Source organism: Anomalospiza imberbis, chromosome 2 (assembly GCF_031753505.1).
Source record: "Anomalospiza imberbis isolate Cuckoo-Finch-1a 21T00152 chromosome 2, ASM3175350v1, whole genome shotgun sequence".
Lineage (NCBI taxonomy): Eukaryota > Metazoa > Chordata > Aves > Passeriformes > Viduidae > Anomalospiza > Anomalospiza imberbis.
The window spans coordinates 3,103,953-3,118,852 of record NC_089682.1 but is presented as its reverse complement, the minus strand read 5'-3'; the positions used below and the strand labels follow the sequence as shown (position 1 = coordinate 3,118,852).

General features: G+C 42.2%; 1 protein-coding gene across 2 annotated transcripts in view; it reads left to right on the top strand.

Moving 5' to 3' along the window:
- Window positions 1-14,900, top strand: part of KCNJ6 (potassium inwardly rectifying channel subfamily J member 6) — a 164,155-nt gene that overhangs the window by 114,028 nt on the left and 35,227 nt on the right. For both annotated transcript variants that reach the window (XM_068179530.1, XM_068179531.1), the window contains one exon: window positions 10,936-11,856. In XM_068179530.1, coding sequence (XP_068035631.1) covers window positions 10,936-11,856 — 921 coding nt within the window. The remainder of the gene's footprint in view (window positions 1-10,935; window positions 11,857-14,900) is intronic.

The following is a 14,900-nucleotide window of genomic DNA, read 5'->3' as shown; positions in this document are numbered from 1 at the left end:
ATCAAATCCAATTTACAAAAAATATTTCCATGCTTCTAAAACTTTTTTTTTCCACTACTTATATCCCTACAGAAAAGGATAATGGCAATTAGAACAATTATAGCAATTTCACAGCAACTCCTTTGAGATTTTTCCAGACAAATTTATAGATCTATTTACTTTATTATGTATCTTGAGTGAAATAGCACAGTAAATGGTAATTTAGACACCACTGAATTGCTTATTTCAAGACAAAATGTTGTTATTTGTTAACATGGAAAGATTTTTTTTGGTGGTTTTAACTTTTATTTCTAGTCTTGTTGGGTCTGATATTATCCTTGTGTGAATACATCTTTGAACAACTTCTTAGATGGGTATAAAATGAGTATAAAATCCTGTGGAGCTGATGCTCATTGCAGAAAAAATATGAGGTTTTTCATTCAGATTAAACAAAAGTAAGAAAAAAATCTGTATTGAAAGCAAACATATGTTTACTCAAACTCTTACTTAAAAATAAAAAGCAGAGTTGAGTCAGTTTTATTTCCTTGCACTCCAATTGTTTTGTGGACAAACCCACAAAGTCTGACCTAAACTAAGCTGAGGTTGAAGGTGGAAGTCCCTGCATGGAAAATGAGAATCAGACAGATGCAGCCTGGAAAATCCAAGCACTCAAAGCAGGAGCAGGGATTTTTCCTTTTGAAGATAATTTACACGGACATGGAGGGGAATAGTGATTTGAAAAAAATATTTGGCTGGAGCTCTGGGAGAAGCAGCATTCGTGAAAAAAAAAAAAATATTTCTTGTAGCTCCCTCTTATAGAGATGGATTTCTTGGTATCCAATGATGTGGTTAATGCAGGCTGTTTTCATGACATTGGTAGGAATTTAGTATTTCTGAGGGCTCCAAAATCTCCCTGAAGTTCTGAAAGAGATCCAAAAGCCTAAATAGCAACCACAGTTTCAGAAGTGATTCAGAGGAGGCCAGACAGGGTGATGGATAAGGCTTATTTCCTTAGGAAACACTGTTGAAGTGCCATTCTGAACTTAGCATTTCCAGGTTATCAAAACACCACAGCCTGAAACCAAACATTGACACAGCTGAAATTATGCAGGGTTTTTAAAAATTTCTTTTTTCTGAATGTCACTTCTAGCCTGATTTCTGAGTTATTTTCTCCTCTGCAGTCTATAAACTGTGCGAAAGGGGAAATCATCAGCGAGAAACCAGGTCTTTGTGTTTCACTGTGACTTCTTTTGGCATGGAAAGGGGATGAAGGCAGTGATGGCCTCATTATTTAGCTTAAAGAAAGCAGCCAAAATCCCATTATCACCTGAAAAAATGGGGAAGGAGCAGCATAGAAAGAACACAACAGATGTTGGATAAACTAATTGCAAGAGGGGTAATTGCCTGGCCCCTGAGATATTATTTGAGGCACCATTTGGATGCCAGAGTTCGGGTTTGCATCTTAGGCCACCTCAAACAACAGAAAACTGTGATCATCCAGCAACTCACCACCATGAGGGACAGCAGAAGCCACAGAAATGTTGTTTCCCCAGCATCCATGTGAAACATTTCAGTAATTTTTCTTCTCAAGTGTGTAAAAATTAAAGTCTTGCCTGAGTTTCGTAAAGGAGGAGCATTCTGCTCTCCTGAAATAGAAGCAAAAGCCATCTTGACTGCAGGGAAGTTGTCAAGAAAGAAATCTCCATTACCAGATTAAAAAAGAAATTATTATCCTTCCCTGTTTCAATTTCTCCAGTCTTTTCAACCCCTTCTTTAACTTTGTGCAACAGTAACAGCAGCAAGCAAACCAATATACTTGGGCAATGTCTGTGTCCTGGGGGAAGCCAGATTGTCTGGAAACTGAGTGAGGAAAAGAATTTCATTTCAGGAGGGAAGTTTCTGACATTTTTTCATTCTTCTTCAAGAATTGGAGGGCAGGAGGAATCACATATCTCTACTCCAAAGTCATTCTGTTCCCTGCAGTCTGTATTTTTTGGGGGGGAAAAAATAGGAATTGACAGTTCTTCTTAGCTCAAACACCTTGTCTTTACCAGTGGGATTTGAGCTGTTCTCCCAAAATTTTGCTGCCCAAGGAAGCTGCAAAATTAGTATCAAATTATTGTAAATGCAGGTGCACCCATTGGGAAGAAATGCTGATGTCTGACTCCAGCTCAGAAGGCTGAATGATTTCTTTATTAGAACTATGCTATAATACATTAATATACTATTTAAAGGAGATACTAAAACTACATGCTTACTTTTTCTAACTACCAAATCTAACTAACTCACAACTCCTGGCCCTCTCTGAGAGTCCAGCCACAGGTGGGTTGGATTGGCCATCAGCTCAAACAATTCTCACCAGAATCCAACCAAGCAATCACCCCAGGTGAGCAATTCTCCAAACACATTCCACATGGGAAAAACAAGGATCAGAAATAGAAATTGTTTTCTCTTTCTTTCCTCTGTGCTGCTTTCTGAAAAATCCTGAAAGAGAGAAGAACGTGCCTGCAACATCAAAGGGCAGTGAGGAGTGGGTGAATATTGGCTTTGCATTGTAGCAAACCCACACCTGACTCAGTGCCAGGGCTTTCCCCAGCCAGTGACCATCCTGGCCCAGGGAAAGGCTGTTCAGTGCAAACAATGTTTTGCAGAGCAAAAGTGAACACTCTCAAAGTCATCTGATATCCTCTAACCTGAAACTGATCAGATCCAAGGTCTTCATCAGCATCTAAACTCTTCTGCCCCTTTTGGTAGGAAAGTGCTAGAAGCTCTTGGCTTTGGTCCTCAGCCTTAGAATTGCATAAGTTATTGGTTTCACTTGACTGCTTCAGCATCTTGATTGAATCAAGACCTTCCTTTCTGACCAAAAATATTCCTCTCCATCATTCCTCTGCCTTTTATTTATGAGAGTTCATTGATCAAAGCAAAGGAGCTGTCAAAGTGTGTTGTTGGCGTATTCAAGGTGGTTCCAGCACCTGCCCAAGGAGCTCTGTGAATATTCAGGCACAAGGCTGCCTCAAGGTTGTTCAACAATGCAGGAAAATATTGAATTTGGCTATGCCAAGGACAAAGATTCAAGTGAAAACACCCTGACTTCAGGGAAGAAAAGGGGGAAAGGACAGGAACAGCGTTGGGATAGAAAACAGCAAGGAAAGAGGGGCATGAAAATTGGTGACAACTCATTCTGAGAGGGTGCATTTCTCTCCTTTCTGGTGACCTAACTGGACACACAGACTTTGACAAGCTGCCTGCCTTGATTTCCAAACTTTTCCCATGCTGGAACGTGCCTCACCACCAAGCTGACTCCATCTACAATGTTAAACAAAACCTGGAATGGTTCTGCAGCCTTGAGACCAAGCAGTACAAGATGTCCAAGTCATGCTGCAGAGAACCTGGTCCTGAGTCTTGTGGGAACTTTCTCTTGGTTTTAAGACATAATTAGTTTATTAACAGTGATTTTTTTTTTTTTTTGCCATTTCCAATTACCTGGACCAAGGTGAGGTCTGTGTTGCAGTCCAGGTGTTTGTGTTGCTTTAAGCAGGGGTGAGGTTAGAGCCTGTGGAGGTGTCTGAGAGAGCAACAGTGAAGCTGTGTTGGCAGATAAGAGTGAAAAAAGCCAAATTTGATTCAGTCTCATCCATGCTGCTGAATGGGAGCACATCCTGTCTCCCTAGCCATTCCCAGGTATTTTCTTGGAGCACTAATTGGGCCAAAGCCAAAACAATCAGTTTGCTAAATCAGCAGTGCAGTCACCACTGGACAGGGCAGCCAAACTCCTATTTATACTTCCAGAAACAACCAGGAGAACTCCCCAGATATCAGAGACATTACATAGTGAAGAATTAAGTGAGTCAGAATTATCTGTGTGAAATGTTTGGGCCAGAATTTTCTACGCAAAATAGCTCAGCTGATCAGCTCATTTTTGTTCCCAGAGTTTTCAGTCGGGAAAATTGTGATGGGAAAAAAAATCTCAATAATCTCTTCCCACAAAAGTTGGGAATACTTTTTTCCCATGTAACCAGTAAAGAGAATACATGGAGAAATCAGGATTTAACCAGCCCTCGTGTAATTTCTCTGGAAGGCTGAGCTCAGGTGCAAAAAAGAAGCTGCAGAGAAGATGGAGCCCTACTCTTCTCAGAGGTGCACTCTGTAGAAGGTGGTTCTGTGTTGAGCAGCACATTGAAACCTTTAGAAGTTCCTTACAACCCAGAATATTCACTGATTTAAGCAGATTTTGAATGAATTTATTTATTATTTCTCACAGTTAAAGCATACAAACACGGTTTAAAATTGATAACAATAAGGTCAATACAGGTCTTTCATGCTTTCTCCTTTTCCTAGTACACCCCATGGAGAAGAAAAGCTGAGTTCTCAGGAGATTTTTGAACAAATTTTGTAACTGACAAAAAATCTGGCATTCAGACACCTGATAGCAAGTGGCAGAAATAATTGGGGTAGAGTAACTGGAAAAAGAAGTCTCAGGGATCATGTTAGACAAGGACACCTTGCAGCAAGTCAGGGGACACGTCTGACCCAGAGGCAGCAGAAGGCAAATGTGTGGCCAGGATTGCAGCTGCTGAGGCCTGGCAGCACCACGATCCATCAGTGATCCCTGTTATCCCTCTGGCAGCACCTGGCACTAGTTTGGCACATGGAAATACCAGGGAAGTGCCCAGCTCTGGTGTTGGCAGGTGGCACAACTCAGGCTGGCACACCTGGGCTGTCTCTGCTGTCACTGGCAGCAGCACTGATAATAGTAAGCATTTTCCAAGTGCAAAAAACGCTTTACCTCAGTTTTGTCACCTTCTCAGAGGAAACAGGGCTTGAGGAGGCTGATCTCTGCAGTGGTTGTGGACAGGACATGGTGGAATCATGGAATCACAGAATGGTTTGGGTTGGAGGGGCCTTAAAGATCATCCAGTTCCAAGGGCAGGGAACTTTCCACTAGACGATGTTGCCTCAAACCCTGTCCAACCTGGCCCTGGACACAGAAATAATCTGAAGTTTGAGCTCAAGCTTTTCTGGGAGCTAAAATCCTGGTAAAAGACTAATCTGACAGGAGACCTCTCCTTACTCCAGAAATCTGTGTTCAGTGCCAGGCATTTGATCTAGAGAAGGCTCCGAATAAACGCTGACTCCAAGAGCTCAGACTTCAGGTAGCAAACAAGTTTCATAATCCAGTTTGGGACCCACAGCCTTGTGAAAGGCTGAAGATGTTGGTAATCAAGTGTCTCTGCACATCTTTGCAGGTTCACAACCTTCTTAAAACCAGGTGCAGACTTCTTACATTGCCCCACAAATGTTACCCAGCCTAGGCTGTTTGGCTTCCCCGTGATTCAAATAAAGATAAATTTAGCAAAGCAGATGTAAAAACAGCATTCTGGAGCCTTCAGTGGTAAATTCTGCAATGAAGTTGGTTAGAATCCAAGACAAAAACTACAAGGTCAAACGACTACCAAAAATGGAGTCATGTGTTTTTAAATTTGAGTTATCAGATTCATTTTTTCACCCTCCATAATAAAAGGGCCAAGAATCAGGAATGAATGGAAATGTTTGTACTGCAGAGACATAAAGTGTTACTCAGACTGATTTCTTGCAGCTGTACAGGCTTAAAAGAAATGAAAATAGTAGAACATTACTTTTATCAAGTTGGATTAGAAGGCAGTGATGAAGCAGGTAATGTGAAAAAAACAAAGTATCATCCTTACAGTCTCTTTTCTAAAAATATATCTCATTTCATGTCTTTTTTAGTGAAAGCTGCTGCTGAAATAAATCTCAGTCACACGCATGCTCTCTCTGAAATTAGGTTTATGATTCCATGGGTGCAAAGAAGCAATTTGGGTCTTGAAGAGATTTGCCAGTCAGTGTTTATTGAGCACTCCAACGTTCCAAAGTGCGGCCTAGCAATGCTTCCAGCTGAGTGAACAGACAATCTTGCATTGATTTCTACAGCACAGGACCAGATCCTAATTCCTTTCTTTTCCAGGCAAAAGGATCTGTGCTCTGTGATAATGACTGCTTACAGTTGTTAGCTGATCATAAAAGACTCCACTTTTTTTTCTCTAAACAAGACTCTTTCTCCTCATATCTTGTGGTGCTTTGCTGTGTGGATTATCTGGCTGGGCTCATCCCACAGACAAATCCCCCTCTATTCCCAGAATTCCTGTGTTCCTGTGCCCTCTGTGCTCATCACAAACAAGATTTTGCAGAGCTCTGAAACAAAAGCCATCCAGAGATGAGGCAAAGCATTCCAAAATCTCTCCTTCCCTTCTCTGACTTCTTCCATTGCAACCAAGAGGAGAAACAGAACAACGCAGATTTAGGATGTTGAAGGCTACAAGAAATTCCTTGTGCTGTGCAAAGCCCAACAACCCCACAGGGGAGCCCAAACAGCCACGAGGTCCTGCCAAACATTCCACATATGGATGCAGTGCCAGGGAGGTTGGGGACCACAGCGAACGAGAGGTAAAACACTCCAGGCTTCCCAAAAGCCAAATCTGGACCTTAAAGATGCAAACACCTGCTTCACTTAAAAGTGGCCCTCAATCCACCAGGAAAGGGGGGAATGCAGACAGGAATCACAGTGTCTGCTCAACACATTTCTCCACAGCCCAGTAAAGCCCAGGAGAGCAATTTTTAGATTATAAATGATTTTGGAAATTAGGACATTTTCAATGAATTTGCGCACAAAATGTTCACAACTGTGTTAACAAGTGTTAAAATCACTAAATTGCAGTGAAATGTCCACGGAACTTTCTAGGTCAGCTTCTGTTACAGAAAGGTCAGTTATGATTTGCAATATTCTCTGTTGAAACTCCTCATTATTTTGCAAATCATACACAACCAAAATAGCCTTACAGCACTTAATTTGGACAAGCAGGCCCTTCACATTCTTCCTTTTGCTTTGTGTTTGCACAGCACCACAACAAGTTCTCTGCAGCACTACCAAAATGCACCCAAAATCACATTGTTGACGAGAGAATGGTTGCTTAAGGGTTATATTGATATGTTATATTCCCAGCCTCAAAGGGAGAGAGCGTGTCCCGTCCTGTTTTGTGGTTGACTCTGGTTCCCTGTTGTTCTACAGGCTCTAAATAAAAGGGCATGCTTGGAAAATCAGGACTGTGCCTTTCTAGTGCTGCTTTGGAGTAGACAAGAACATGACAACAACATTTGCTGCAATTTTACTAGAAAATAAAATGTTCTGAGCACTAGCACACAACCCCCTGCAAGGTGAAATTTCTGGAAAAGCCCCTGGCATGGTTTGGACCAGTGCAGAACTGAGCACACCCAATTCCTGGCTCCATTTCAGGACACAGATTATTCCTGTTTGGCAGATTGTATGACACTAACCTGCCTGCAAAACAATTGGAGTTCAATAATCCAAGTGTGCCTGCACCGCTCTTTACCACTCATGCTAAATAATAAGTCTGGGCACACTTAATTAGCTAATTTGGCTACAGCCAGGACACAAGCAATCTATTCAGGGACTTGTTTAGGAGAACTCCTTGTCGTTTGCTGGAAAATTAAACAAATCACTGAAATCTCATATGTCTTGTAGATTTTTTTCTCAGAGAGTAACCAAAGCAGATCATTTGAACAGAATCCTCTAAATTGGCCTGAATTGGCTTGTTACCTGGCTGTTGTGTTCAAACAAACATAATGTTTACTGGGAGAGGAGGAAGAGTTCAGAAATACTTTTTTTTTTTTTTTTTTTCAGTGCAGATTAATAATATGTATATATTTTTGTCAGGAAGAAAAGCAGAGAGAGCAAAAATAGCTCTCAAGTGAGGCTGCTGCTACTCACTCCCCTGTTCCTGGATCCATGACAGCCATTATGTAACCAAAAGGAAAATTAGATGAAATAAACAGCAGAAGTTAATTGGGTTGATATCAAGTAAAAATATAATTAGTCAAAGTATTTTGTGGCAAAGGCACTGACAGTATGTGGCTGTTCCTCAGCCTCAGTGGTGAACAGGGATCCTGCCATGTGTTTAAAACTTATTCATCAAGCATTTCTATGGAAACACACAGATGCAAAACCTTTGGATCACTTATTTCGGGAACTGCTGCTCCCAAGGTTTTCTCTGGAGTGAAAACTCAGTCCAGGAGAGGGTAACAAACTGTGGTTCTGATCCAGAAACCTCTCCACGAAGGAATTCATTCATAGAAGAATTGGATGAGGGAAAGAAGGAAAGGGCATCTTGCAAAAAAGAAAAAAAGACAAAAAACTTGACCTTAATTTTTTCTTCTCAGAGACTGAGAATTGAGAAATGACAGCACTGGGAAGAGCCTGGAGAATTTAGAAATGGCCAGATGCCCTCAGGAAAATTGAAATGTCTGCAAGAGTGTCAAATAAATGCTGTAATGAGAGAGACCTTGGTTAAACACTGGGTTTGTTGTCCAAAGCTGTCCCCTTACAAAGACAGACGAGAACCAGCTCCACTACAATTTCTCCAGGTGAAGAAAAACCCTCCCACACTGGAATTGTCACAAGCTGATCCCACTTACTGTGACAGCAGCTCCCTGCTCCTACAAAACCCCTGGACCCTTGACAAAATGTGGCCCTTCCCTTGTGCTGTGAAAGCCAGGTCAGGCTAGTTGTGATGCACAAAATTCACAGAGAGTGTTTGGAAAGCATCAGTAAAATTGTTCTGTCTCAATAAAAGGTGCTTCACTGCTCAAAGTAGTTCCATAGGAAATAAACACTGGATGGAAAGCAGGAGTGGTGTGGTGGGACAGCAGCCCTGGATGTCCCTTCACATTCCTCCTGCTGCCAGGAATAAAATCAGCACCTGGGTCCCCTCCCAGGATAATTTCTGGTAAGAGATGCTCAGACAGGGAGGTTTGGGACATGACTCCCTTTCACAGCAGGGCCAGGAGTAAGGAATATTCTCTAAACCAACAGGATTCTCCCACTCCTGGTCTCTGTGTCCATGCCAGGCTCTGATGGGGAGGGGAAAGCAAATCATTCATAATGCCTGAAAGATAATGAACCCCATTATATCAGCATTAGTAGTTTAACATAAAGCCTCAAAAGCCAGAGCCTTCAGAGGTTGTTCATAATTATTTGAGGATTCTGTTGCTGCAGTGATGTGATAACTCCTGTGGACTGGAATTTCCTTAGGCACAACGGAGAGCTGAGCATAAAATGTGAAGATTTTCTGGCTTTGGCTTAAGTCTGCCTCACAAAGACCCTGCAATGCCTTTTGATTGTGTTTTGTCATGCATTCCCCAGCATCAGGGATAATGCAAGCTGGCACACTGTCACCGTCTGGGGCGGTTCATTCAGAACTGAGGGCCCTGTGACACAGCTCCCAGTGCTGCCGCTGCCATCAGCCCTGACAAGGCTCTCCTGAGACACACAGCAAACTGAAAAGGTGACACGATGGGGTGCATGGCCTTAAAACATGGAATTGCTCTCAGATTCTGTGCTACTGTAGGGCTTTGAGACTTTCTTTGAAAGAGGAGCAGGTCAGGAGGAGAGACAACTGGGCTACAGCCCTTTTGTTCCCCTGGATATTTCAATAAAACTCTACAAGGGGCTGAGATCTTTCGCTACAGGGATGAACCTGCACATCTTGAAAAAGCTGCGGGTGCTGTGAGACTCCACACAGGATCTGCTGCACAGCACATGTTTCTAGGAGTGAAAAAGACTTAGAGCCACACTAACCCTCTGAGAGCAGCCCCTTGTGCAACACTCCATAAAGAATGGTGCAAAATCACAGCAGTGCTGCTTTTTAGATGGGATATTGGGAAGAAATCCTTCCCTGTGAGAGTAATGAGGCCCTGGCACAGGGTGCCCAGAGAAGCTGTGGCTGCCCCATCCCTGGAAGTGTTCAAGTCCAGGCTGAACAGGTCTTGGAGCAACCTGGGATAGTGGAAGGTGTCCCTGACCATAGCATGAGGTGAGGACTGGGTGATTTTAAAGTCCCTTCCCACCCAAACCATTCTGTATTCAGAGTCAAGCACCTGGGCAGACTCACCAGAAGACATTTCCCTTTACAGTCTGGCAGGAGAAGGACAGCAGCTAGCCAGAAGGGAAAGAATTAGGAATTCAAGAGCTGAAATTCCTGCAGGAAGAAGCCCCAGAAAACAGAAGGATTTCAGTTGAAAATAACAATTACCCCAGACCTCACCATGTGCTCCATGCAAAACACATTCAATTAAACCACTCTCCTTCTCAGTACACTCTTTTTTTCCCTAGCACACAACCATAATAAAGCTATTTATCTCTAAAGGCTGGGAAACTAAAAAAAAGGCCCAGATCATTAGAGGACAAGGTACACTTGAAATAAAGGCCACAGGCACAGTGAATTCAAATGAAATCTGAAGTACCATAGGTTTTATGTTGCTGGGAGAAGGACACACAATTCCTTGTCTCATTATCAGCAAGACATTGATTTTCTGTGGAAGTGTGCTTGAATTGCTCTTGATAGATATTACAACTTCCCTTCAACAAGAGGAGGATTGGTTCTTTCTAAACACTGTTGGCTTAAAAAAAAAAAAATCCTCCTTGTACTTATTTAATACTTTCCCCACAGCAATGCAATTGATGGAAAAAAATAGCTCAGCAATAGCTCATTTTCTCTGCTCAGCCCCAAGTGAATCCAATCCCTCATTTATATCTTTTATCTCCGTAAGATCTTTCTTGGTGCATAATAAATTTCATTCATTAAACTGCAAAGGGGCAAGGGGGAAAGGAATATCTGCTTAAACCCATCTTGTGGAATTTAAATATGGGTGTGGATAGGATGACCTGATAAGAATTGAGAGATTGCTTTCATTTTATTTCTGCGTAGCAATAAAATGAGGGTGCTTGGCATCTGATTTTTGTGTTAGCAAAGAACCAGGATGATCATTTTATTGATTAGTGCAGGAAAAGGTTGTGTATTGACTTAGAGCAATAACAAGAGGAATAATGACTCTTCCGTGTTTTTTTGTTTTCCATGGCAGCCAACGTCCTGGAAGAAGACTCAATGGAGCAGGACATCGAGAGCCCTGTCACAATCCATCAGCCAAAGTTGCCCAAACAAGCAAGAGAGGATCTGCCAAAAAACATCAGCAAAGAATGTGCCAAGAGAAAAATCCAGAGGTACGTTCGGAAAGATGGGAAATGCAACGTCCACCACGGGAATGTCAGAGAGACTTACCGGTACTTGACTGACATCTTCACCACCCTGGTGGATCTCAAGTGGAGGTTCAACCTGCTGATCTTTGTCATGGTTTACACGGTGACCTGGCTCTTCTTCGGCATGATCTGGTGGCTCATTGCCTACATGCGAGGGGACATGGATCACATAGGGGACAGCACGTGGACCCCCTGCGTCAGCAACCTCAATGGGTTTGTCTCAGCCTTTTTATTCTCAATCGAGACCGAAACCACCATTGGGTACGGTTACCGGGTCATCACGGACAAATGTCCCGAGGGAATTATCCTGCTTTTAGTGCAGTCTGTCCTAGGTTCTATCGTCAACGCCTTCATGGTTGGCTGCATGTTTGTGAAAATATCCCAACCCAAGAAGAGGGCAGAAACCTTGGTTTTTTCTACAAACGCAGTCATTTCCATGCGGGATGGAAAGCTGTGTCTGATGTTCCGAGTAGGAGACCTTAGGAATTCACACATTGTAGAGGCATCAATACGAGCCAAGTTGATCAAATCCAAACAGACAAAGGAGGGGGAATTTATACCACTCAACCAGACAGATATCAACGTAGGTTATTACACAGGGGATGATCGTCTCTTTTTGGTTTCACCACTGATCATCAGCCATGAGATTAACCAGCAGAGTCCTTTCTGGGAGATTTCCAAAGCCCAGTTGCCCAAAGAGGAGCTAGAAATTGTTGTAATCCTAGAAGGAATGGTGGAGGCAACAGGTAACATTTCTTATACTTTGTATGAGGTAAATGCTTTAATTTTAGCAAGGAAAATCAGTGGTTTTGCTTCGTTTTAAAGGAATCACTTCCACAGTCGTTACATTTGAAAAAGGCGTCCGTTCTCTGGTGAGCTCCAAAATTAAAAGCATGCCCAGTTTAATTGTTTGTTCCATCTTGCCTAATGGAATTAGTGTTCTTTCTGCTCTGTTTGGAAAATGGGATAGCATTTCTCATTTTCTAAATTTTTCACAGCATGTCACCCAGTTATTTGTCATTCTATTGCAGGAGCAGCTCAACCACAGGGACCTTGTGGGATAAAATTGCTTAGGGGGGGAAAAAAAATCAATGCAAAACTCTGTTTGTGATTTTAACATGGAAGCACCATGGTCCTGCTGCTTCCAATCTCCCCTGGGTATCTGCAGAACAGCTGCCAGCCCTGTGGCATTCCAAGGCTGCATCCAGTAGGAAGTGATGATGTGTTCAGTTCTCTCTCTTTTACTTTTGTTTTTCTTTTTTTTTTTTTTTTTTTTTTTTGCCTGCTCGTTTTCCTTGGTTTTTGTTTTGACTTGTACCATGGGGCTTGTTCCACTCTAGCTCACAAAAGGTCTCGTCTGATTTGGTGTTTCACTGAGTCCCCCACAGAAGTGCACAGAACAGTGGAAGCTGGGATGTACAAACAAGGAATGTTGTGTCACCGGAGTCTTGTGGAGATGCTGGGTGGTTGTTACCTGCAATTATGCAGCAGAACAGCAGAAATCACTTGGTGCAGAGTGAAAAAAGTGCTTGAAATCCACAGCAAATGCACCACTAAAATAATGTTTCTTTTTTGTATTAAAGCCAGAATTATAGGAGGGTACTTTTATCTGTGTTTTGGAAGCTGGAGGTGCTTTTTTTCCTGTTAATAACATCATCAATGCCTGAAATGAGTGAATATAATCAACACATGGGAATGGCTATTATAAAATGAAGATTTGATGTGCTTGGGGAAGGAGAAAACACTGATTATAGAAATATAGAAATGAGATTTGCCATTTTTTCCCCACAACTGCAGCAAGAACCAGGAAAGTTTGAGCACCTGGATTCCACAGCTCTGACAGAGGCACAACCTTTCCAACCCTGACTCATGTTTTGCAACTGGAGCCAGGAAATAAAGAGCAGTCTCTTACTAGAACATGTGTGTGTGTTTCACACATCTATTATGTGGTGTCAGAAGAAAACTGCATTTGTCACCATATAATAAACGTGTGAGACAAAAATGGAGCAGGAAAAAAAAAAAGAAAAAAAAAAAAAACCTGAAAGGAACTTGGCAGGGAATTTGAAGTGGTAAATGCAAGGCTTCCAAATTTTCCAGGAAGTAGGTGGTACTGAAGAGAAATCAAGATGAAATGTTTAGTGCTCCTGATCTGTGCAGTAGGCATGGAGATTTCAAACATCTGCATCACCTTCAGGTGAGACAATGAGGAAATTGCTGTTTGTTCCCTGAAACCATCCTGAGATCTCGGAATTGCAGCTGAAGGAACTCGACATCCCAAGGGGGCGGGGGATATTTTCAGGTTTGCTGAACACTGTGTTTTCCAGCAAAGTGATTGGCAAGTAGTGGAAGAATAAAAAAAAAGTCTCACCAAAACCACCTACAAGATCAAAAGACAGAATATTTCTGCAGTGCAGCAAATGTAGATTTGTTGGTTTAGAGTCTCATCTCTCTCAGTTTGTGACCTCCCCCTTCTCTCACCTCATTTTCACCCCTGCACAACCCAGGGCTCTCTGGGGTGTCCTTTGCTGCTCTGGCCTGGCCACCTCTCCCACTCAGCCATCACCAGCCTTCACTGCAGCACAAAACCCTTCCGACTGCTTGGGCTGGCAAAGTTTGAGATAAAATCAAATTTGTCGTGATCTCAAACCTTTCCAGTCCATATCAGGAGAGAAACTGAATGCAGTGATTCGGAAACCCACGGAAGATATCCAGGATTAAAGAGCTTCCCCTGCGCTGGATGGGTCCATTTCCCATTTTAGACTGTTCTGTTTGGGTAGAGTCTCCTGCTGAGTGAGATATGAGCAGAGGGCATCAAATAATGTCAGAATTTCCAGCACAGTTTCTAAAATACATTTGTGCAGAAGTAGCTTCTTGTGCTGTGCTTTGATCTCGTTCATTGAGTTATTTTCGTTGAAGGTACAATCCGGCCAACCTTCTACCAACACTAGGAATTTTCACTCTTTTAATTTACAAATATTTACATGTTGCATGCTGGCAAATGCTGAAAGCCAATTTAGGCAAATATTCACCTTTCCTTCTTCCACCTGATGCAGAGTGAGAGCAGGGAAAGAAGCTGCTCACAGAAGCAAAGCCCAACCCTGCCTTCCTGCCAGCAGAGTTATGGAATCCAAAATGACAAAAGCTGAAGCCAGGAAAAAGTGATGTCACCTACAGCAGTGTCCTCATTTAGTGTCACTGCTGAGGGATCCAAAGCAGACTGAGGGCATCACATTGTGTCATCCATCAGAAAAGCCACTCCCAGATTTGACCAGGGAAAACGATCCTTCATCTGTTTTCAGAGCTTCCCCACTCAGCTTCAAGGAGAAATAAAATGGGAAATTATAAGGGTAAACCTTTGCTAATATTGTTATTAATTATTGATTCTGCTTAAATTTGGCTCAACAGGTAAATACATTTATAATACTTTCCACCCTAAGTGCTCCAAAATCACATTTATCTGATGTATGAAACACAATTTTATGGATTGTCATGGGAATTCTGCATCGTGTGTTAGGACAGGAAATTAAGAATAATGCATTTTATTAAATGACATTAAAATAATGAACCAGATTAAAGTTCAGCAGAAAGTTCAACTCAAGGACCCCTTAATTCCCCATGGAAGCATTGCCATAACTTCCTGAGATGCAAAAAGAAGTGGATGTGTCTTTTCTAAGGGACATAACAAAGTATTATCCCAGAGACAATCCCTACACCTTGGTTATTCCCATTTTTCTACCATGAAAATCACTTTGAGGGCAGAATCCTCAGCAAGGCATTTTCCAAAACATTA